Genomic DNA, 21,703 nt, shown 5'->3' on the forward strand with positions numbered 1-21,703 from the left:
TTGAATTATTTAACATAATCCAAACACGTAAACTTGCTATTCGGTGAATACAGTGAAGAGCACACGGGCTATTTGCAGAAGCTCCAGGACTAAGTGCATCCTGCCCCAAAGGAAGAACCAAATACAGATCCATGCAAATACAGCACTGTCAGGAGTAAAATGTCCAGCCCCAGGCTGAGTGTGACGAGGGGCCCTGGTCTCGACCCCGTGTCACTAACAGCCCTTGGGCACTTGCAGCCAGTTCTGCTCAGTGCTCAGCTAATGCCACCCAGAGGGGGACAGAAGTGACTGCCTGGAGGGCCCCCCCGTCACCCGAGCGATGGCTCAGGAAGCCACAGGGGGGTCCCTGTGCACGAGGGGATTAATTCTGAAGACGCTGGGCCTCGCTCGGCCCCGACACTCCAGGCACAAGTAGCAGAGGAATGAGCCCCTTCGGTTCTGACGGAAGGCAAATACAACATCTGCTGTGAGTCACAAGGGCATTTCGCTTGGCCAGAGCGTCCACGGGACTTGAATCTTTCTCTTTTCTAGAGAAGTTACATGAAGAACTCCGACGCCATTCATCCAGCTTTCTCCCAATGAGGTGGCTGTCAGCTGCTAGGTCCAAGGTAATCATTTAAATATGAACAGAAATTTTAAAAACTTAAAATGTTATTTATTTTAACACAACTGAATTGAGTGTGGAAATGAACAAATACACAACAGGATACACAGTACGCCCAAGAGGCAGCCTTTAAGAGGTCATGCTGGCAGAAAGGTAACGGTGACAACGGGGCGGATGCCTGGTTTAATCAAAAAGCTTTTTGACATTTCATTTAAGCCATGTGACTACAGTCATCTCTGAAGGATTTGGCAAAGATTTATTTTTTTCTATTTCCAGTCTTTTGAAGTAGACACAGGTTTGCTTAGAATGAAGCTGATTCTAAGAGCACACAAAAACCAAACACAAAGAGTAGACTAAATTCAGCAATCCAGAGTGATGAGTTAGGATCCTCAGCAGGCGCCCGGGACAGGAGACGGACTGCCCAGGACGGCTGCTAAGTGTCCGAACCGTACAGTGGGGTCTGTATCTGCTCCTCGGATTCCGCTGCGTAACCAGGAACAGCAGAGTTCAGTGTTGTCTTTAGTAAAGACAACCTGCACCCACTTAAATGTAGTGTTTCCTATAACTGTGTGAATATAAGGCCACAATATTCATTTGGGATAAACCCCTTATGTAGTCATTTTAATAAACATTATTCATTCTTTTCAAATATAAAGTATTTTAACTGAATAACTGGTGACACGTAATTTCTGTTAAAATACTACATGTGTTGTATCTAGTGTTAAAATTATTTATACTTCGATATTTATAATAGCCAAACAAAATTTACTACCAAATTATTAGATGTTAATCAGTATGACATGCTTAGTAATTGATCCCATTGTATGATTACAGGTTAGCGTGGTTTTTGTCTTTTCTTTCTACTAAATTAGCAACGCAGCATTTAAGAACAAACAGACCAAACAAGTGGCGCAGCTACCCACGGACCGAGACCGCTCTCCGTTGGTGCTGCCGCAGCCTCCAACTGAAATCCCCGCTATAGGAAAAAAGCCAGGTTCCGACTCTTCATCAGAAGGTGCTGGTGGAAGTTGTTAGACGCCTTCCAATGTAGATCCTTCACAGAGAAAGCAATCAGCAGTTAGCAGGGCACTCATGCTGGTTACGGCGACCGCGGTCGGGACCCGCCACCTTCTACCTGTTTTTAAAACCTCTGGTACGGTGTCCGCAGTCTTGTATCACGTGCCTCATAATCTGGCACTGTGTATTTCATGATCTAATTTAGAAAAAATCCAACTGCTCTGACACGCGGCGTGCTCAGGACCAGTAGAGGCGGCCACTAACCAACCGGACGTGCCCTCAGGACAGAGCGGTGCTGCCGGTCCCCTTACTTGTAAACTGACCCAACAGACACTCGTGAGGCATCGCTGTAAGCTCACCGCCACCCACCCCTCAGGCATCTACCCCAGCCAGAGAGGGACCCAGAAGGTAAGGGGCGCAAGTGCCAGGCTCCCAGGAAGGAGGGGGTGGAAACGGGAGCAGGCCGGCTGGGAGCGCGCAGGAACCAGCCCACGATCCTGCCAGGGGGCCTGCTGGGGAGCCGCCGCCCATGAGCGAGGGGGCGGCCGTGACAGGTGCGGGGCAGCAGCAAGCTCTGCAGCCGGGCAGCAACGGGGAGAGGCAGGGACGCCAGCTGGGGGGGCTGCCCAGGCCCGGCTCCCACAGAACCTGACTTGCCGGTTCTAGAGGCAACGCGGACCCGCTCGGAGGGGCACGGGCAGAATGAAGCTGCGAGTGGGCAGCGAGGGGGTCATGGGGCTGGCCTAGGCCCCTGGAGGGCTCTCCCTCTGGCCACTACTGTCAGGAGGCCCTGGCCCGTGGCAAGCTGTCCCGGGCAGTTCCCAGGACAAGGGTCTGAGGCCCAGAAGGGGGGTAGGCGAGGCAGCCCAGCCCCGTGCTCCCTTCCCACGGGGCTGGTGGGTGAGGCAGCCCCTGGCAGGACCGGTGAGCCCTGGAACAGCCCGGGCCTCATCTGCCCCATTCGCGGGATCTGGGAGATGGGGGCGACCGTGCTTCAGGGGCTTCCTCCTCCTGCTTCCCTCTGGGCCCCAGACGCCTGCCTCCATCAGGTGCCCATTGTGACAACCCGGTCGGCCCAGCCAGCTCCTCGGATTCGGTGCAACACCATGCGCACTGGGGCTTGCAGGCCACCGCCCGCCTCGCCAGGCCGGGCTGAGCCGACGCCGGGGACAAGGGGGTCTGCATCCTGGTACTGCCAAGCATGACCAGAGCTGGGCTGCGCTGGGGGACATGTGGCAGGTCAGTGGGGCCGGGGACTGGGAGGGGGTCCTCCAGGGTCTGGGCTCAGCACCTGGGCCTTGTTCGCCTGCCTGCGTTACATAACCGACAAACAGTCTGTACTTGAGCAAGAGGCCTACGGAACTCCCTGGACCCAGACTTATCAGGACACAGGCCCGCCCGGCCTCACTCACCCCAACCCGATGGCCAGCAGGTGAGACAGCAACAGGGACGGGAGGAAGACCTTCAGGAACTCCGCCGAGAAGATGCCCCCCTTCTTCATCACGCTTGTGTTCCGCATGCTGAGCGTGGCCGTGCGCTTCGGGTGCTTGAACAGGAGCTCCCTGGGGAGAAGGAGGCCAGTGAGCTGCCGCGCGGAGTCCACGCACACCCCACGCCACTGGAGACACTCACTTGGGGGGGATGTTTTCCGGCCGACTTGACCAATCCCAAATCCAGTCTGAGTTCTTCTTCAAGATGCTCTCAACTTCTTTCCTTCTCTCGATATAATCTTCCTCAGACTACGACAGAAGCAAGGTGAACAGTGCTCAGCGCGCAGTGGGTCCCGCAGGGCAGGGCGGGCAGGTGGGGCCTGGCTCCCCTCCCCCCCGGCCGCACAGACACCCAGCCTGCAAACATGGTCTGGAGGAAGCTGTGCAAGGTGAGGGCAAAGGCGTCCCCACAGAGACGCTGACCACAGGGCCGGGGAGGAGGAGAAAGTGAAAGCCATCTGCAGGCCCGGCGCGGCCGTGGACACGATGGCAGCGAGTGCCGCCAGCTCTGAAGGGCCGATGTTGTGTTTGGTGGGAGGGACAGAACCAAAAGCACATTTACACATACCTGCCGTCTCAAGCTACATCTAAAATATGTTAAGACAAGACACCAATGATAAGGGACTTTAGAAAGGAGGAGCACAGGTGCTTTTCTCCCTTTTTGCATTTAAAAAACTGAACCTGAGTACAATTCCTCTTGAAAATCAGAAAAAGCACTGCTTCCGTTTTTGGAAATACTCTGGAATGCAGCAGGCAAACCAAGCAGCGGCCCTGGGGGCACCCCGAGGGCACCCAGGGGACCAGGGAGGGTGCTAGGAGGGCCCAGGTGAGCGGGAGGCCCAGAGGAGAGACCCCAGGGATCAAGGGTCTCAGTGGTACCAACTGCAAGACCCTGCTTCCTCAGAAATTTTGAAATAAATATGGAAAAAGACATCAACTATTCATGTTCTCATCATCACTGAAAACAGCCAAAGGAAACATTTCCTTCGCAGGTGCAGCAGTCCTGGGGGCCAGGGCCCGGGGGGGCGCAGTCGCAGCCCAGCACTGGGGGCCCCGTTCTCAGGGGCCGCGGCCTCCACTCCTAGCACGGAGCTGCGCCAGCCCCAGTCAGCACGGCCAGAGGCGGGGTCTGAGCAACGACGGCGTCCCAGCGCATCAGCAGAGCCCGAGTGTGCAGGTCACGCCAGGCTCCCCCGAGCAGCCGACACACGAAAGCCCACCCCCCACCAGGACAGACACCCACCGAGGGGCACCCAGGTGCCCTTCCCACTGGCCGCGTGGCCCTGTCTGGGCTGCAGAAGCCACCCACCGTCCCCGGGCGTCCCCGGGCGGCAGGGCAGGGCAGCAGAGGCCGGCCCTTCCTCTGGTCAGCTCGGGTGTCGGGAGGCCCCCACCTCATGGCTTTAAAAAAGGCAAGAGCCTTTGCCTACAGCACACGCTGGTCTCCTCAGTCACTGGAAACCCGCAGCGTGCTGCGAGCACGAGCACCCCGGCCCACCTGGGAGCTGTTTTTCTCTCCGATGCTGTGGGTGTCTACTTCCGAAGCTCGGGTCGTATCCTGCGGGGTCTGTGAGCGCGGAGGGCTGCGCAGAGACAGGAGAACGGGAGAAGGCGCAGAACGTGAACATTGTCCTTCGTGACCGGCAAAGCCTCCGAGAGGAGGAGCACCGGCACCAGGCCCCAGCCCCCGCCCTCCTCAGCTGGGCTAGGCCGGCATCGGGCAGCCAGAGTGGGGGGTGGGGGCTCCCCACGGCCGCCTTCCCGCACTGGCTCTGTGCCCCGCTGCACAGCCGAGAGCAGCTGACCTTTGATTTCTGACTCAGCCCTGCCACCGGGAGTCACTGGCAGCACTGACGCACGGCAGCTCGCGGTGGCCAGGGGGCCAGGCAGGACACGCAGGGGCAGGGGCAGGGGCAGGGGCAGGGGCCCTCAGCTCTGCCGCGGTCCGCCCACAGACCAGGAGGGCGGAGGCCACTCCTGGACCCGGCCCTGCTCGTCCCCCGTGATGTCAGCACCGGAACAGACGCGCGTGTGTATGCCCACCTGTCACAGTGAGAACTCTTGGAGCTACTCCGTCCAGATTCATGCTGGGCATCCAGCAGTATTTTTTCCAGGTCACCGTTATAAATAGAAGCGGAGGCTGGAACGCTGCTCCCGTTCCCATTGTTGCTGAAGTGCAGCTCTACCCAGGAGCCTGAGGGGACAGGAAGGCCATGCTGGGGGTTTTCCGCCCACCGCGGAGCCTCCGCTGGCACAGGAGCAGCCCACCTGCCACCCGGGGTGTGGGGACGCACGCCCAGCCAGCCCCGGCGCCGGGTCCCCAGCCGGTGGCCAGAAGCGCTAACCCGGGAAGCCACGGGCCGCTGCAGGCCGGCTGACCGCGGTGCAGTCTTGCCCTCACGTCCACAAGAGCCGAAGAGACTGACGTCTGTAAGGTTCACATCATCTCTTTCCCATCTCTTTCCCCACCAGAAACACGCTGATCCCGAGGCCCCACAGAACTCCACCCCGACTGGATTCTGGGTCCCCTCCACCAAAAGCCGGACACGCGAGCTCCGCAGAGCCAGGGGGGCTGCTCACCGACCGTCCCCCAGCGAGTCCAGCCGGAGCCAGAGCCCCCCGAGCTGCTGCTGCCCACGTTTTGCAGATTCCGATCACCCACTTACCGAGACAGAGGCTCACACCCACCACCCCCGACCCACCACCCCCGCGAGTGAGGCTGTCGCCTTCAGCAGCCTGGGTCCTCACGAGCGCACCTGGACGTCATGCTGACATAAACACGGCCCAGGGCACCCTCACCGCTGCAGGGCCCTGGGACAGGGCGGGGCGGGGAGGGCAGCCTGCATGGGTGCCTTGCTGGGGGGCGCAGGAGCGGGCCCCTGGCCACCCCCCGGGAGGCTCAGATGACCCCGACCGCCAGGAGCCCAGCAGAGCCCAGGACCTCGGGGCCGGCAGCACTTGTGGGGACCTGAGAACAGACACACCCTCTGGCTCCGCCACGACCGTCCACGCAGGACGGGGCCTGCTCCGCGACTGCTAGGGTTTAAGATTTGAGAGAGACGCACAGCGCGCGTGCGCAGGAGGAGCGGGGCTGGGGGAGAATGCCAGGCAGATGCCCCGGACTTGGGGCGCGACCTCACGACCTGAGCAGAATCCAGGAGTCGGACCCTCACTGCCAGAGCCCCCGGGGGCCCCGTAACTGCTGGTGTTTCCCGGCGTCCACGCGCCCATGTCAGCCCAGGAGCGGGGCGCTGGGCTCAAGGAGCACGTGCACACCCGTGTTACCGGGAAACGCCCGCCCTGCCCACTGAACCCAGGTGAGCCCCCTCAACGACACCAGACATCAGACCTGCAGCCTCACACTCGGCACAACCAGTCTCTGTGACCGTGTCCTGTGTGCTTCCTTTTACATCTCTCTGATCTCCCATGAAACCGGCCACCGTGTCATGTTTACGGGCCATTTGCACAGCAGCTTTTACATCAGCTGTTCAGGGGGCTCCCGGGCGGCTCGGCTGGCCAAGCATCCGACTCCTGGTTCCGGCTCCGATCATGCTCTCGGGGCCCTTGGGTGGAGCCCTGCATCGGGCTCCCTCTCAGAGGGAGGCGCACGCTCGCGCCCTCTGCCCCTCTGCCCTTCCACACTCTCTCTCTCTCTGAAAAGAAGAAAAAGACATACAGAAGCTGTTCAAAAATCCCGCGGTCTGTAGAAGCTCAACGTGCATGACACAAGCCGCTCTTCATCTGCACAGGCCGCAGGTGACTTCCCTGGGCCTTGCCTTTACAGAGCTAATGCCGTGTTCTGAGCAACAACAGTCTTTGATTTTAATCCGAAGTTTCAGTCTCTTCCTGCTGAGGCCACGGAGATCGGTGCTGCGGGGACCCCCCCCCCCCCCAAGGCCTGGGTTCACCAAGCCCGGCTTCCCGCTGGGCGTGTGGCCCTCCAGGAGGCTGCTCCCGCGCCCCGAGCCGCCTGCCCCTGCACCCTCTGCTGTGCTGCTTCCTGGCAACGTGCACACGTCTGTCTCGGAGCCCGACCGTCTGTCTGTGGCTCCAGTCTGTGGGTCTCCGGCGCCGTGTACCTGTCAGACGAAGGCGGGCCGCGGAGACGGCAGCCGGTACCCGAGAGCCCAGGAGCCGCGTCCCTAGTCACTCTGTCCCGCGACGGTCACGCCGAGCTGCCTCACTCCCAAGCAACACGGAAGCACACGGCCCTCCGCGGCACGGCGGCGCCCAGCCCGAGCCCCACGCAGGGCCGCCCCCTCCACCCCGGGAACCTCCCGGCTCGCCGACTGCACGTCTCTGCAGAGCATCCTCACCTGCCCTCTGTACCTTATTCTCACGTCGCGTTAATCAGAAAAAAAGCAAAGCACAGGCCCCACCAGCCAGCTTACGTCGGCCTCCCAGTCAGCCAACAAAATGTCACGCAGGCTTCCCAGCCGCACGGCTTGCCCCTTCAACTTCCCAAGCGCTTCACGCGGGCCCGGGCGCACAAGCTCGTCACCAGCGCACAGGCCAGGGCCTCCGCGGAGCTGCGGGGACTCCGGGGCCACCCGCCCCGGCACCCCGAGACCGCGCGTCTGACGGCTTTCCTCCAGGCTGCTGCCCCCTAACCCCGAGCCCTCATTATGAAAGCTCCAGAGTGGGAGTCCTTCCCCGGGGACGCCCAGGCAGCTAGGAAACCAGCTCCCGGCACACTCCCAACCCGGCTCCGTGGCTTCTCCCGCCGCCCGGCCTGCCTCCACGCACTCGACGCTGAGGTGCGCCGCCGACTCCGCGGGCTGCCTGCCATCAGTGGAACCTGACGTGGCATGGGGGTGGCTCTCCCACTGGCTGTCCAAAGACTCGATCCCACTGCCACACAAGACGGCGCCTCCAGCAGACAGCAGCTGTGCACGGATGGCCGGGCTCCTCCAACACCCACCCAGGCCCAGTCGTTCCCAGGAACACCTCACAGATCTCAGGAAAACGTTCTCCTTACATTTACCCATTTATTAGGAAGCACAGAACCCGAGGCACCTGGGGCTCCGTCGGTGAAGCCTCTGCCTTCAGCTCAGGTCCCGGGCCCGGGCCCTGGGATCCAGCCCCGCACCAGGCTCCGGGCTCCGAGGGGGGTCTGCTTCTCCCTCTCCCGCTGCCTCTCCCCCAAACCCCCAAGTCGTACTCTCCCTCGCTTGCTCTCTCAAATGTTTTTTTAAAAAGATACAACTCGGAAAGAGCCAACTCTTGAAAAGACACACGGGGCAGGTATGAGGAAGGGAGGCCAAGCTCCAAGCACGCCGGCACGTTCACCAACGCAAGTCTCCGCACCTTCTCCTGTGAAGTGTTGCCAACCAATCTCCCGCCCCTCCCGTCCCTGGAGGGGGTGTCCTCCCTCTGCTCCCACCCACGTGGGGTGGCCCCAGGGCCCCACCAAGTCACCTCACTAGCAGACTCCATGTGTTCCAAAGGGGCTCTTTATCAATAAGCCACTAGTATTACTCAAGAAATTCCAAGGATTTTTGGAGCTCTGTGCCAGGAAGCAGGGAACAGACCACATACGTTTTTTTAAGCAGATATATTTGGAGTGCCCAGCTGGCTCAGTCAGGAGCGTGCAACTCCTGATCTCCGGGTTGTGAGTTCACATTTCATGTTCGGGTGTAGAGGTTACTTACAAATAAAATCTTTAAAAAAAAGAAGAAATACACCGAGATATAACTGCCATGTAACACTATCAGGTACAGACATGTATGTATTTTTTTGTTATGTGACAAGGGCCAACTCAAGACTCAAATAAGACAAACTCGTGTTTTAAAGAATCACGTCCTAATAAACCCCAAGCATCCTAGGATAACAAAAAATCCCATTCTAGACTACAGTCTATAGCAAAGGCTTTGGGTCCAAAAGCTGTATTCCAAGAATGATTTACTAGGATGAGAGTTTTATTATTAACCTGCAACAACGGGGCAGGAAGCACACTTCCTGGTGAGGGGACACCGGGCTCGCTGTTAGTCTGCCCACATCACGCCACTGTTAGGATCACTCATCTTTTTAAGCAAGAAAGAGAATTAAGGTTGCTTCGACACCTCAGAAAGCTCCCTCAGAATCACAAATAACTATTAAGGAACTCGGTATAATCAAAACAACAGGCAGCGGTTCAAGGAAGCCCCTCCTGCCTTCAGCCCCCCCCATCCGCCTCCCAGCGCTAACGAGACGCACGGCAGCCACAGTGAGCCCACGTCACACCTCTGAACAAGCTAGAGATGAGGTGCCCACCGGCCTCTACCACGACAGACCCCAGGGCACCCTGGCCCCGGCCCGCTCCACCTCCCGGGGCAGCGTCTGCCCGGCTGTGCAGAGTCCCTGCCGGCTCTCCCGCTGCTCCGAAGCCGGGCCCAGCACTCCGAATTCTGGTTTGGAACGCTGGAGCGGGGGTTGTGAAAAAGTCGTAACGGCGATGTTGGGCAGCCAGGGTTGGAAAGCACAGGGCACGGGGGTGGCAGGCATCCCAATAACCTACAGGGCAGTGGGATGAAGAAAGAACACGGGGCCGTGGGTGAAGCTGGGGCATCCCGGGGGGAACGCCCTGCGAAGCCCTGGCACCCTATTCTGAGGGCCTCTTCTCTGGGAGGGGGGGCTTGATTTACCAAACGGCAGGTTCTAAAACCTTTCTGTAAATACAACCATTATTTACAAGTGAGTGAATAAAACTTTTAGAAAATATATAGTAAATAAAAGCTTCTCAAGTGGGGGCACCTGGGTGGCTCCGCGGTCCAGCGCCGCCTTCAGCCCAGGTGTGATCCTGGAGACCCGGGATCGAGTTCCGCGTCGGGCTCCCTGCATGGAGCCTGGGTCTCTGCCTCTCTCATGGATGAATAAAGTCTTTTAAAATTTTTTAAAAAGCTCCTCAAGTTAAGTGGGAGAAGAACAAGAGACTCGTGACCTCCAACTCTGAACTCAAGAGTCCACAGGGTGACTCAGGATCCTGGTTGCGAACAAGGCCTGGTTAAGCCTGCGTCTCCTCTGGCCAGGTGGTGGCCGAGGAGCCTGGTGACAGGATGTGGACCCAGGCTCCCAGCATCCCACTGGCCCTTCGTGGCGAGCCCGACGCGTCCTTTACTTGCGGTCGCTCGCCTGCCCTATTTCCCACTTAGCCTCTGGGCCTCACAGAGGCCATCTGTGAGATGTGGGTGTTGGGCTAGGATCTAAGTGTGTAGAACACCTTCAGTGGTACACTCCACAACACCATCATTTCCCTTGAAAAGAAACTCACTTTTTCTCTTCAGACCCCTCTGCCCACGGTGGGCTGCCTGTGACAACCGAACCGCGGGACTGTGCAGGCAAGGAGCAACTCGGGACGTGTGCTCAGGAGCACATGGGCTTGGTGTTCCGGGGTCCCGTGGGCGTCAGTGATGCAACCCCTCCCCTCGATTCGGTCTCCCGGCAGCACCGTGGCAGCCGCAGGCCTAAGGGGAAAGGCACTTGCGTTATCTTGCCAGACGACAGCTTAGACCGGAACGGACGGGGGTAGGAAGGAACAATTTTGCCCTTAACTCCGCAGGGAAGGTCTGCTGTAGTCTGCAGGCTCACCAGGGCTCGCTCAGGACCTGGTTCAAACATCAACAAGAGGTGATCAAATCAGAGCAGAGGGGACAGGCGCTGCCTCAGCCAGGAACCAGGCCTGGACTCACATTTCTTAGGGCAGCTGTGCGGTGGCCCCACGTGATGTGACGCAAGTGACTCCACCCACCCGGGGGTGATGCGGAGCCAGTGCCCTGCAGCACGTACACTCGAGAGACCGGCCCAAGAAGCCTTAAACGTGAATTTCCACTCAGTGTGTAACCATCTTTTTATAGAATAAGCAAAACAGAAAAACAAATCTTTTTAACTCATAAGCTGGCAGTTTTGCATTGCCAATGACTCAGCAGCTTGGGGTCAGTCAAGGAAAGGAGATCTGGGCCCCCCCCAGGGACGCTCAACATTCCAGACACCAAATCCCAGCCTGCGAGCAAAATATACAATGTTGGGAAATAAGGAGCTTGATACCTAGAAAGAGGATGATCCTAAGGCAGAGTCTACACAACACCCTTGGATCTTACAGGGGACGGAGAAAATTTAAACCCTTAATCCAAGTATTTGTTTCAAAAAAGAGAAGAGTCAATGTTGAATTTTATGGATTGTGGAACTTGTAAAAAGTGGTCGCAGTTTTTAAAGACACGTTACGCACTGCGCGAGACAACATCGTGCTCGGTAAAACTATGTTAAGGAACAAGAAAAGTAATTGGCAGCTCGCTAGGTCTACCTGAAATCGGGATTTTAACAGCCCTGAAACACTCACTCAGCGGTCCGTGCGGCCCTCTCCATGCTTATTTACACGCTCATTTTGTTTAGTTTACTCTTGCTTCAGAGAATACAAAGGTCATGGGCCACCGGGCTCCTCCCGGGGCCCTGGGGACTCCAAGGGGCCAGGTGGCGGCCCTACGGGGACAAGACCAGGGAGGCAGGGCTGCCACCGTGCTGGTGGTGCCAGGAGCCAGCAGGGCCTGTGCCCTGGGCCCCAGATACCCAGACAGGGCAGCGCAGGTGTCCGAGGGCAGGTGTCGGAGGTGCAGGTGTCGGAGGTGCAGGTGTCGGGGTGCAGGTGTCAGGAGGGCAGGTGTCGGGGGTGCAGGTGTCGGGGGTGCAGGTGTCGGGGGTGCAGGTGTCGGGGTGCAGGTGTCAGGAGGGCAGGTGTTGGAGTGCAGGTGTCGGGGTGCAGGTGTCGGAGGTGCAGGTGTCGGAGGGCGGGTGTCAGGGTGCAGGTGTGGGGGGGCGGGTGTTGGAGGTGCAGTGCCAGGGTGCAGGTGTGGGGGGTGCAGGTGTGGGGGGGCGGGTGTCGCGGGTTCTGCGCGGCCCGCAGCCCGGACCCTCTGCTTGTGTCTTTCCACCCACAGATGGATCTCAAGCTCCGTTTTGGAACGACCGCCCGGCCCAAGCGGAGCCCGGAGCCCCGTTGCCCGCGACGCCCCTTTGCCCCGTCTGTCTCGGCGCGCAGGGCGGCGGCGGACCGGGCGGCGGGGACCCCTGCGCCCCCCAGGCCGTCCCCACAGCCGCCACCCCGGAGCCAGCGGCGGCTTCGTCGGACCCGCACGACTCGGCAGGAGCCTCCGGCCTCGCCCCCGAGCCAGCACCAGGTACGGCGGGGCACGGCGGCCGCGGCTCGGTCTCAGCTGCGCCCCGGGACCCCCCCGCCCCCGAGCTCCCCCCGAGCCCCCCGGGCCCCCCCGTACCCTGCAAGTTCTCCTCCTGCAGCCCGGGGGTCCCGCTGTGCGACATGGCGTCCGAGGGACGGCGCTGCGGCGGGCCGGGGCGGGCCGGGCCGGGGCGGGCGCCGAGGACGGGGCCGGGGGCGCGGGGCAGCTCAGCCCGAGGCCGGACCGACTGACACGCGCCGCCGGACGCGCGACGGATAAACAGCGGAGCAGCCGCGGCGGCGCCTATTGGCCGCGGGGCGGGGCCTGCGCGTGCGCGACGACGAGGGGCGCGCGGGGCGCGTGCGGCGCGTGCGACGCGTGCGCGGGCCGAGGCCAGGGCTCGCCTAAGGAGCGCAGCGCGCGTGCGCGGAACGGGCGCTGACGGGCGAGGCGCGCGTGCGCAGAACGGGATCTGAGGCCCAGGTCGCGCGTGCGTGAGGCGGGGCCCTGAGGAGCGAGGCGCGCGTGCGCAGGCGCGGCGAAGGGCGGGGACGGGGCGGGGCCGCGGGCGGGGAGCGTCGGGGGCAGCGCGGCCCCGGCGCGCAGGGCGGACCAGGCGCATGCGCAGCCCGGGTGCCCGCCCCCCCCCGCCGGGTGCCCGCCCCCCCCACCGCCCGGTGCCCGCCCTGCTCCCCCCCGTGCCCGCCCACAAATGCGGACCCCCCTGAGCCCGCTCCCCACCCGGACGGCCCCGGGGTCTGCGCACCCACGGTCCCCGGCTCGGAGCTGCGTCCTCGGACCGAGCCCGCCCCGCCCCGAGGCCCTCCGCGGGCTCCAGGCCGGGCTCTGTTTGCAGCGCGCCGAGACCCTAATATTCATGGGTTTGATGCTATTATAATTGTCTTAGATTTCATTTGATTGCTTATTTTCGTGGACGGCACATCCTGCAGCCTTAGCAAAACCTACACATGTTTTAAATAAGCCTCCTCGGGCGGCCCGGGGGCTCCGCTTCTGCACCGCGTCCGGCCCAGGGCGACCTCGGGCCCCCGGGATCCAGGCCCGCGTCGGGCCCCCTGCACGGAGCCCGCTTCCCCCCTGCCTGGGTCTCGGCCTCTCTCTGTGTCTCTCATGAATAAATAGAATCTTTAAAAAAAAATAATAAATAAATAAATAAATAAGCCTTCTGAACTCTCTATGGACAATTACCGGGAATGTTTAAGGTTCCCGCAAGCGGGCTTCGTCTCTCACCTGGGGCCCTCCTGCAAGTGCCATCCGGGGCTTGTTGGACCCCGACCCAGGGCATCCCGGGGAGGTGCCCGCATCCCGGGGAGCAGCCTGCAAGTGCGTTGGGGGTCCAGGGAAAGCACAGTGGGAGGGGAAAGAGCTGGTGGTGGTGACAGTGATGCTGACGGGGAGACCTGCACAACTGACCCTGTGCAGACGCTCACCTTCCCCGCCCCGGAACAGGCCTGTTTTGTTTTTGTTTTTGCTTTCTAAGATTTTATTTATCTATTCATGAGAGACACAGAGAGAGGCAGAGACACAGGCAGAGGGAGAAGCGGGCTCCCCGCGGGGAAAGCAGGGCTGTTTTCAGGCCAGTGGTCATCAGACTTTTCTGAAGCTCCTGCGTTCCCTGAAGGAATTTTGAAAAATTCACCATCCACACTTAGAGCAGCTTACCCTGTACATCCTACATGCAAAGAGCAGCAAAGGGTGTTATTTGGGGCATGCCGGGATCAGCACTGCTTTAACCCGAGGGGCTCGCCCTCGGTTGGCGGGGCTCCCGGGGAAAGAGCTGTGCTTAATCTGCAATGACCCAAAGTGGGAAAGGTGAGGGAACAGCATTCGGCTGCAGAACTGCAGCCACACAGCAGCCGCGAGGCATCGACGCAGTCCTGTTTAGAAGCAAATGTCCACAGTCTACAGTCACCCTCATTTTTACCAGAGATATTCCCATTAACGTTAATTTGTAGACCAAGTCTGTCTAATTGTCAGAAAACCTGGCCTGATTATTGATTAATGCAGCAAAAATAGTGATTCCCACCCATGTCCTGTGTACAGGGAACAGATTCTTGTGGCGCCCGTGCACATAAATTCACTCGCCAATTCATGCACCCCGGGAGATGCACGTACAGACGTACAGACGGAAGATAAATGTTTCCATTTGTTCACAAAGGAAGATGTTGTCAATTTGCTGCGAGCCCGCTGAAGATAAAGAGTGGTCTTTTTTTTTTTTTTTTTTAATTTTTATTTATGATAGTCACACAGAGAGAGAGAGAGAGAGAGAGAGAGGCAGAGACATAGGCAGAAGGAGAAGCAGGCTCCATGCACCGGGAGCCCGACGTGGGATTCGATCCCGGGTCTCCAGGATCGCGCCCTGGGCCAAAGGCAGGCGCCAAACCGCTGCGCCACCCAGGGATCCCAAGAGTGGTCTTAAAATCTGCAAAAACAAAACACTTTTTTAAAAGTCAACAGAAAGTCATAAAAATTAAAATAGTCCTCCTTAGTTCATTTATTCCCATGTAACCAACCGATTCTTGTTCTGCTTGCATACAGCTTTTTCACTAGTTCTGGACATTTTTACCCAGCCCCGTCTTATGATCCTAACATTATTAGAAACCTGGCCTCAGATCATTTTTCCCCATAGTATCACAGAAGGCGAGCCACAGTTGCAGAGCTCCCCGCGGTGTCTCTGCCTCTCTCTCTGTGTCTCTCATGAATAAATAAACAAAATCTTTAAAATAAAAATAAATAAAGCATCTGAGTAGAGTAGGACTGTCTGTACAAACCTCATTCTAGATCTGAGGAGAGCTCACTTCAAGGCAATGAAGGAAATTTGGTCATTTCTGTGACACACAACGTCTCAAGGTAATAGCATCATCCCAGGACATCGCATTTCTGGGAGTTTCATATGATCTTGAAAACTCTTGTTTTAAGGGCGCCTGGGGAGCTCAGTGGGTGAGCATCTGCCTTCGGCTCAGGACGTGATCCCTGGTGCGGGGGCGGGGGGGGGGGATCCTGCTTCTCCCTCTGCCTGTGTCTGCCTCTCTCTGTCTCACATGAATAAATACATAAAATCTTTAAAAATAAATAAATAAAAATAAAACCCTTGTCTTTTTTTTCTTTCTTTTAAAGATTTTATTCATTTATTCATGAGAGACACAGAGAGAGAGTGAGAAAAGCACAGACACAGGCAGAGGGAGAAACAGGCTCCATGCAGGGAGCCTGATGTGGGACTCGATCCCAGGACCCTAGGATCACACCCTGAGCGGAAGGCAGATGCTCAACCGCTGAGCCACCCAGGTGTCCCTGCCATGTGTTTTATATATCAATACGCCTAATTAGTTTAATTCCTAAAAAAAAAAAAAAAAAGTTCTAGGAGTTTTCTGGTAGATTTCCATTAGGTTTATAAAGAAATAGTTTATTTTCTTTTTTAAAGAAACTATATTGGGTTGTGACTTTATTTACATTTTTAAAGATTTTTATTTATTTATTTATTTATTTATTTGAGAGAAAGAGCGAGCACAAGCAGGGGGAGTGGCAGACAGAGGGTGGGGGAGAAGCAGGCTCCTCACTGAGCAGGGAGCCACACCTGGGGCTGGATCATGACCTGGCCCCAAGGCAGACGCTCAATGGATTGAGCCACCCAGACGCCCCCATATAGATCTTTTAGGTTCTGCTTTGCTGGAACTTTTATAAGGAATCCCTACGTTGAACTTTTAGTAGCCTCTCCAGGCCAGGAGCCAAACCAAGTACTTGCCATCGGACGTGCCTGCAATACCCGTAGTTGTGAATGGATTTGTCTTCACAAGGTCCCCAAGGTATCCTGAGGTTCCTGCACCTGCCAGGGAGCCACATTCTCTACTCACCTGGTGAGGCTGCTGGGACTCCGTAACCAGGCATCAGGCCAATAGTTCCAAGGGGATTTATGGTTCCAAGTTTCATAAAGTCAACCTTAGTTCCTGTAAGCTGTTTGATGCCATCTGAGTCTATGCGTGTCTCCCTCAGCTATGACATTCCAGTCAAAGCCTTGGTAAATAAACAATGTTTGCAATGATGTCCCGTTACAAGGAGAACAAGTTCTTAGAGAACTTACGGAAATGACCACTGTTGCCATGGAAGAGAGAATACTCACTGAGACCTGTTGACTATCAGAGTGCTCAGGTAGGGAGAAAAGCTAAATGCTTCAATTTGCTCACAAATGCATACTTTATCACGTTTCTATAAGTCGTAGATATCTTAAGAGCAATTTCCTTAATCTGGAAGAGCAAACATTAGAGAACCGGCAGTGTTTCAAACAAGAGTCACAAAACTATAATCATCTTTTTTAGTTCATCTAGTCCCATATGTTGCTCACTCTTGTTCAGTTTGAATGCAGCTTTAGTGAGTTCTGGAAATTCTTACCCATTTCCTGTTTTAGGATTTTAAATCTATCAAATACCTATATTTGTCCCAAATCCTTTATATGAATCTCCTTGAAGATGAAACTCATTTTGCAAGAGAATAATTATAAGTGACAAAAACTCAGAATGGATGTGGTTGAAAATCTGATGAGAGGCTACAATATGGCTGGCAAGGAAAACAGGTTATTTCTGTGACACACAACACTTTAATAATCGAAATATCAAGTGATGACCTTATATTGAAGCAATGCAACCTAAGGCTTATTATTTAATAGTGCGTCCAGAGTAACTGAACCTACCACACAAAAAGGCCGAATGAGTCAGAGGCCTCATTTACAATTTAAATCTTGGGAAGTTTGTTAAAAAGTCATCCCACTTTTATGGCACACAGAAAGTTATAGTGTGTACCTAAACAGGATTGCAGATCATTATAAAACTCAAATTTTATTTAACCAAGGTGACAATAAGAGCTTCCAAAGGCAAATACTCAGGGTTCTGTCGTTGTTAGCAAAACTTAGCTCCTGTAATACTGAGAAGTTTTAACCCAATCATCAAAGACCTGATAAGGACAAAGCAGGGGAACTGGTTTTCTGGGCAGACAAAAGAGGAAAGAAAACCTTTGTTTACATTTGCTTATCAAGAGCGGACCAACAATTCTAGACAACTTTGTTTTTTGGATGGAGAGAGGAGTATTCCAATCTCCTAACACTCTACTTTTAAAATCCATTCATTTTGATTTTGGTCATCCTGACCACACCTAAAATTTCTTTCCAAAGATAGCCCTTCACAGATCTACAGCTTTCCTTTGCATTCAGATTTTGAACCAAGCCATTTCTTTCTAAACAATCAGTCTCACTTAGGATAAAATTACCTTTTTTTTTTGTTTTACCTTCGACAAAAATGCATTCCCGTTCTTAGATCTTTCTTACACATCTCCCACCTTTCTACACAGAGTTGCGTCCCTTGTTCTCATCGATCTTAATTACACTGAGCAGAGTTTTGCACTCTTAGAAACCTTAGTCTCCAGGGAAGACTAAGGAGTAACTCGTGAAGCTGTCACAACAGAACTCTTTAGACGGCAAATTTATGAACCAGTTAAGCACAAAGCGTATTTACCAACAGCCCCAAATATCCTGTTTCTCTGCAGTAAGAAGCACGAACCTACGCCCAGTAATCCAGGCTTTAGCGCTGCTTGTAAGACCTAGATGCCCAATGAATTCAACCCCATTTATCATCCAAGCAGAATTTTAAAGTTCGGGGTCTCCGAAGACTTTGAAAGCTACCTTAACAATTACCCATGCGAATTTGAGACACACAAGGTTAACCATCCTAACTCAATTTTTTGCTAACAAATGACAACAGATGACAGCAGCTTATTTGACCTTCAGCAAACCTCGAGAGAATAAAAGTTCCATATTTAATGCCGACACCTCTAAAGGCATGTCTATCTATCTTTTTTTTTTTTTAGGTACGTCTATCTTAATGATACCAACAGACTTAAGACTCTGTAAATTAACCCATCGTTTTCCCTCCCTTAGCCTTAGGGCAGCGGGAGGGGGTGAGGACGGTCCAGGCATCCCTCCTGGGGTGGGGTGGGGTGGGTGTTAGGGGTGTCAGCGAGGGCTTTGTCTTCAGCTCGCCTTGGGCTCCTCAGCGCTAAGCTTGTTCCGCAAACAACCAGACTCACTTAGGACAAAACCACCTTTCTTCTCTCTAAACAAAAAAATACATTCCCGCTCCCCATACCGTTTTATTTTTCCTGACAAATTTTGCAGGAGACAACGTGGATGTATTTGACTTCGGGTCAGCAGAAGCAAAGTCTTCTATTTAATGCTGATAATTCTTGTTTTTATTTTTAAGATTTTACTTATTTAAGAGAGAGAGTATGAGCAGGGGAGCCGGACTCGGGGCTCGATCCCAGGACCCTGAGGTCATGACCTGAGCTGAAGGCAGCTGCCCAACACCTGAGCCCCCCAGGCGCCCCTCACCTGGGAATCCTAAGGACACATCTGTTTTCCTTGAGCCTGACGAGGGACCAGGGCTAGCGGAGGACGCAGCCGCTGACTCCGGCCAACCACCCCACCCGGCGCACGCGGGACGTTCCAATGGTCTCACTGTGGATGCCGCCGGGGAAAGCTGACAATGGCAAGGCCTGGGAGGCAGGCGGTAGGTCCTCCTTAGCAGGTGAAAGTCCTTTGGGAATCGGCCCCAACTCCCGGTGTGTCATCAGCCACCCTGCCCGCCACCGTCTTGTCCCCGGGCTCCGAGAAAACCAGCATTTTGCTCTTGAGACCAAAGACGTGTCAGGGGTTCCTTCTTGGCCTCGGCTCCGACCCTGTCTCCGCACTTCGTCAAACCAGCAAGTGACTGTGCGCTAGCGCCGACTCCCTTCCAGAAGGCGCGGGCCCCACAAAGCCCCGCCAGGCTCCGCCTGAGTTCGGGGGCCCGTGTTGGCCGCACCTGCTTCCCCCCCACACCTAGGGCGCCGCGGCCCCAGCGGGGGGCAGAGGGCGCCCCGCTACTCCGGTGGACGGGCCCGGCCCAGCAAACCTGCCTCGGCCCGAGGCACAGGGGCCGCCCCGCGTCCCTGGGGCGGCTGGGGAGGTGCTGGCGGCCGCGGAGGCCTCCGCCCCCCGCGTCTCCTGCAGCCTCGGTGAGTCCCAGCCGTGCGTACATCTTAAACATTTAGATTTTTAAGGGACAGAAGGAATGTAAAAACATTTTCTTCTCTAGAGTCTCAGAGTAATTGCTATTAAAACGTGTCCTCCTTTTCTTAAGCACGGGACCGTTTTGTCCCAACACCCTGGCCTTTTCTAAAACCCGCAAACACTCTGGGAGGAGCAGGGGAGGCGTGGGGACGGGGCGGCGTGTGGGCCTCCACCCGGCTTCAGGGCTGCATTTCTGGTTTTGTAGAGATTTGGGAGACAGACCGTTGTCTCTAAATTCCCGAGGAACCAGGTTAGGGCCCCAATAGCAAAAGGTTGGCCTTTTTAACTAATTTTTGTTTTTACATCAGGGAGATTTTTTAGCTAAAATGAAAACCAAAAGACTTCTGTCTTCATGTGTTTGTTTTTCTTAAGATTTTGTTTTTTTAAATAATGTCTGCACCCAGTGTGGTCGCAGGCTCCGACGGAGGCGGCCGGGCGCCCCGGAAGATCGTATCTCTGAGTGCGGTCTGTACGAAGCACTTTAACAGCAGCCTCCTTTCTGGCTTCTGGTAGCTTCTGAGTCAGTGGCCTCGGGAGACCGTGTGCAGGAGGCCGGGGGAGGTGGTGCTCCCGTTCCCTCCGTGCAGGGGCCTGGCGACTAGTCATGAACCCGTCGAATTTCCCTCTGACGTTGGTAGCAGAGGTGCAGGGGCTTCTCAAGAGCTCGGTTGCTGTCCAGGGGACGCGCTGCTCGGGCAGAGGGGCGGGGGGCGGGGGGCACCTGTAAGGGACGGCCCATGGGGGACGTGGAGGGGGCTCGGGGTACACACCGTGGAGGAAGGCCCACGGGGACGCGGCAGCCGGCGGAGCCAAACGCACAGCCCCGGAAGCCAGGGCGACGCCACCCCGGTGCCTGTGTTAGGTGCATTTTCTGCCTCCAGCATTTCCTGGAGCAACTGATCATGTTGAACCTGGAGCATAGGCCCGAGTGCTCTCGGGAAGCCTTCTGGGGGGACGGAAGTTAAAACAGGCAAATGAGGCTGTTTTAAGAAGAGGAATTTACATTGGTGGCGATTTATTTATTTAAGTCTACTTTTTTTTTAAAGGAAGTTTTATTGTTTTTTTTTTATTATTTTTATTTATTTATGAGTCACAGAGAGAGAGAGAGAGAGAAGCAGAGGGAAAAGCAGGCTCCATGCAGGAAGCCCGACGTGGGATTCGATCCCGGGTCTCCAGCATCGTACCCTGGGCCAAAGGCAGGCGCCAAACCGCTGCGCCACCCGGGGATCCCTTAAGTCTACTTTCTGTTCTCTCTCCCTGTCAAGGGGGGTCCCGAGACTGGCCATTACACTAATAAGACGCATCGAGAGCTCCCTGTAGAGGGAGTTTTGCCTTTAAGTGTAGCCAATTGGAAGGATCTGTTGTCTGTCCATTGACGAGTAGGACCCATTAACAGGAACTCTAATAACCCTTTTTTCTTAAGATTTTCTTTCCTTCCATCCAGAGAGAGAGGGAGAGCGAGCACAAGTAGCCAGAGCGTCAGGCAGAAGGAGAGGGAGAAGCAGACGCCCCGCTGAGCAGGGAGCCCGCCGTGGACTCCATCCCAGGACCCCGAGCTGAAATCCAGAGTCGGACGCCCAACCCCCTGAGCCCCGCAGGCGCCCGACGACGGCAGGGGTTTTGTCTTTTGGCCTCATGATGGGTGCTGAACGGGCCCGACCGCTGGTAGGTGTTCCGTTCACAGCTGCTAATGAAACCTGCGGGTTAACCAAGAGAAAGAAAACCGAAGACAATAAATGGAGAAAGTCTGAACAAAGAAGAATTCAGCAAAATGTAAAAAAAAAAAAAAAAAAAAAAAAAAATTCAGCAAAATGTGTGCTGACGGTGAGCTTAAAAAATAATCCGCATCTTTCTCAAATACCAGCAGTTAGTACGGAGGGTGTGGAAACCCCTCCCTCCTCGGGGCCCAAGGACAGGGGCCCTACGAACAGACCAAGAGAAGCGATCGAATCGTGCAGGACGGTGGGGGCGACACGGTGACTGCAGGCCAGCCTGCCCTGGCCGCGCCTCCCCGCACCTCAAAAGAAGGCTGTGTTTTCCTGAAATAGAGCAGATTTGTGTACATGAAGTGACTCAGACGGGAGGAAGATACATGGGCTCCGCGGGGTCGGCGAGGGACCAGCATTCAGAACCCGTACCTGGTCCCCGGGAAACAGAGGAACTGCAGGCATGGGGTGGGGGGCCCTGCCGGCGATCCCCGAGAACTCAGGCAGCCCCTGAACACGAGGAGGCGCAGGGAATCCAGCTGACATGGTGAACGTCCTTCCAGTTCCCACGGCCCTCACTGCCCCCCACTGCCCCCACCAGCTCCCTGGGTGCTTGGTCACCGACC

General features: G+C 56.1%; 1 protein-coding gene and 1 long non-coding RNA gene across 4 annotated transcripts; one reads left to right on the plus strand and one right to left on the minus strand.

The window, feature by feature from the left end:
* Positions 1-633: 633 nt before the first annotated feature.
* BNIP3 (BCL2 interacting protein 3) lies at positions 634-13,578 on the minus strand. Of its 3 annotated transcripts, none has more exons than XM_025467674.3 (6): positions 13,509-13,578; positions 5,155-5,305; positions 4,610-4,694; positions 3,254-3,360; positions 3,034-3,183; positions 634-1,658 (listed from the first exon to the last, which is right to left on the minus strand). In XM_025467674.3, the coding sequence occupies exons 1-6, from the start codon at positions 13,561-13,563 to the stop codon at positions 1,613-1,615; spliced, it is 594 nt and encodes a 197-aa protein (XP_025323459.1). In that variant the 5' UTR covers positions 13,564-13,578; the 3' UTR covers positions 634-1,612. The 3 variants fall into 3 exon arrangements, with proteins under 3 accessions (XP_025323459.1, XP_025323461.1, XP_035563850.1); XM_025467676.3 differs by lacking the exon at positions 13,509-13,578 and adding an exon at positions 12,357-12,514; XM_035707957.2 differs by lacking the exon at positions 13,509-13,578 and adding an exon at positions 6,461-6,587.
* On the plus strand, positions 6,706-12,288 carry LOC125753911 (uncharacterized). Its single transcript, XR_007406737.1, has 3 exons — positions 6,706-11,752; positions 11,827-11,888; positions 11,946-12,288. It is a non-coding gene; the product is annotated as an uncharacterized LOC125753911 (long non-coding RNA).
* Positions 13,579-21,703: the final 8,125 nt, after the last annotated feature.

The sequence above is a fragment of the Canis lupus genome, chromosome 28 (assembly GCF_003254725.2).
Source record: "Canis lupus dingo isolate Sandy chromosome 28, ASM325472v2, whole genome shotgun sequence".
In the NCBI taxonomy this organism is placed as follows: Eukaryota; Metazoa; Chordata; class Mammalia; order Carnivora; family Canidae; genus Canis; species Canis lupus.

What these genes read in the sequence shown, in the direction of transcription:
- BNIP3 (XM_035707957.2), bottom strand. Translation starts at nt 6,572, where the DNA reads ATGGCCCGTAAACATGACACGGTGGCCGGTTTCATGGGAGATCAGAGA. An exon ending in GAGAGAAAAACAGCTCCCAG is followed by an intron (nt 3,361 to 4,609) that starts GTGGGCCGGGGT and finishes CTTCTGTCGTAG; the next exon opens with TCTGAGGAAGATTATATCGA. An exon ending in CTGCTGGCCATCGGGTTGGG is followed by an intron (nt 1,659 to 3,033) that starts GTGAGTGAGGCC and finishes TTCTCTGTGAAG; the next exon opens with GATCTACATTGGAAGGCGTC.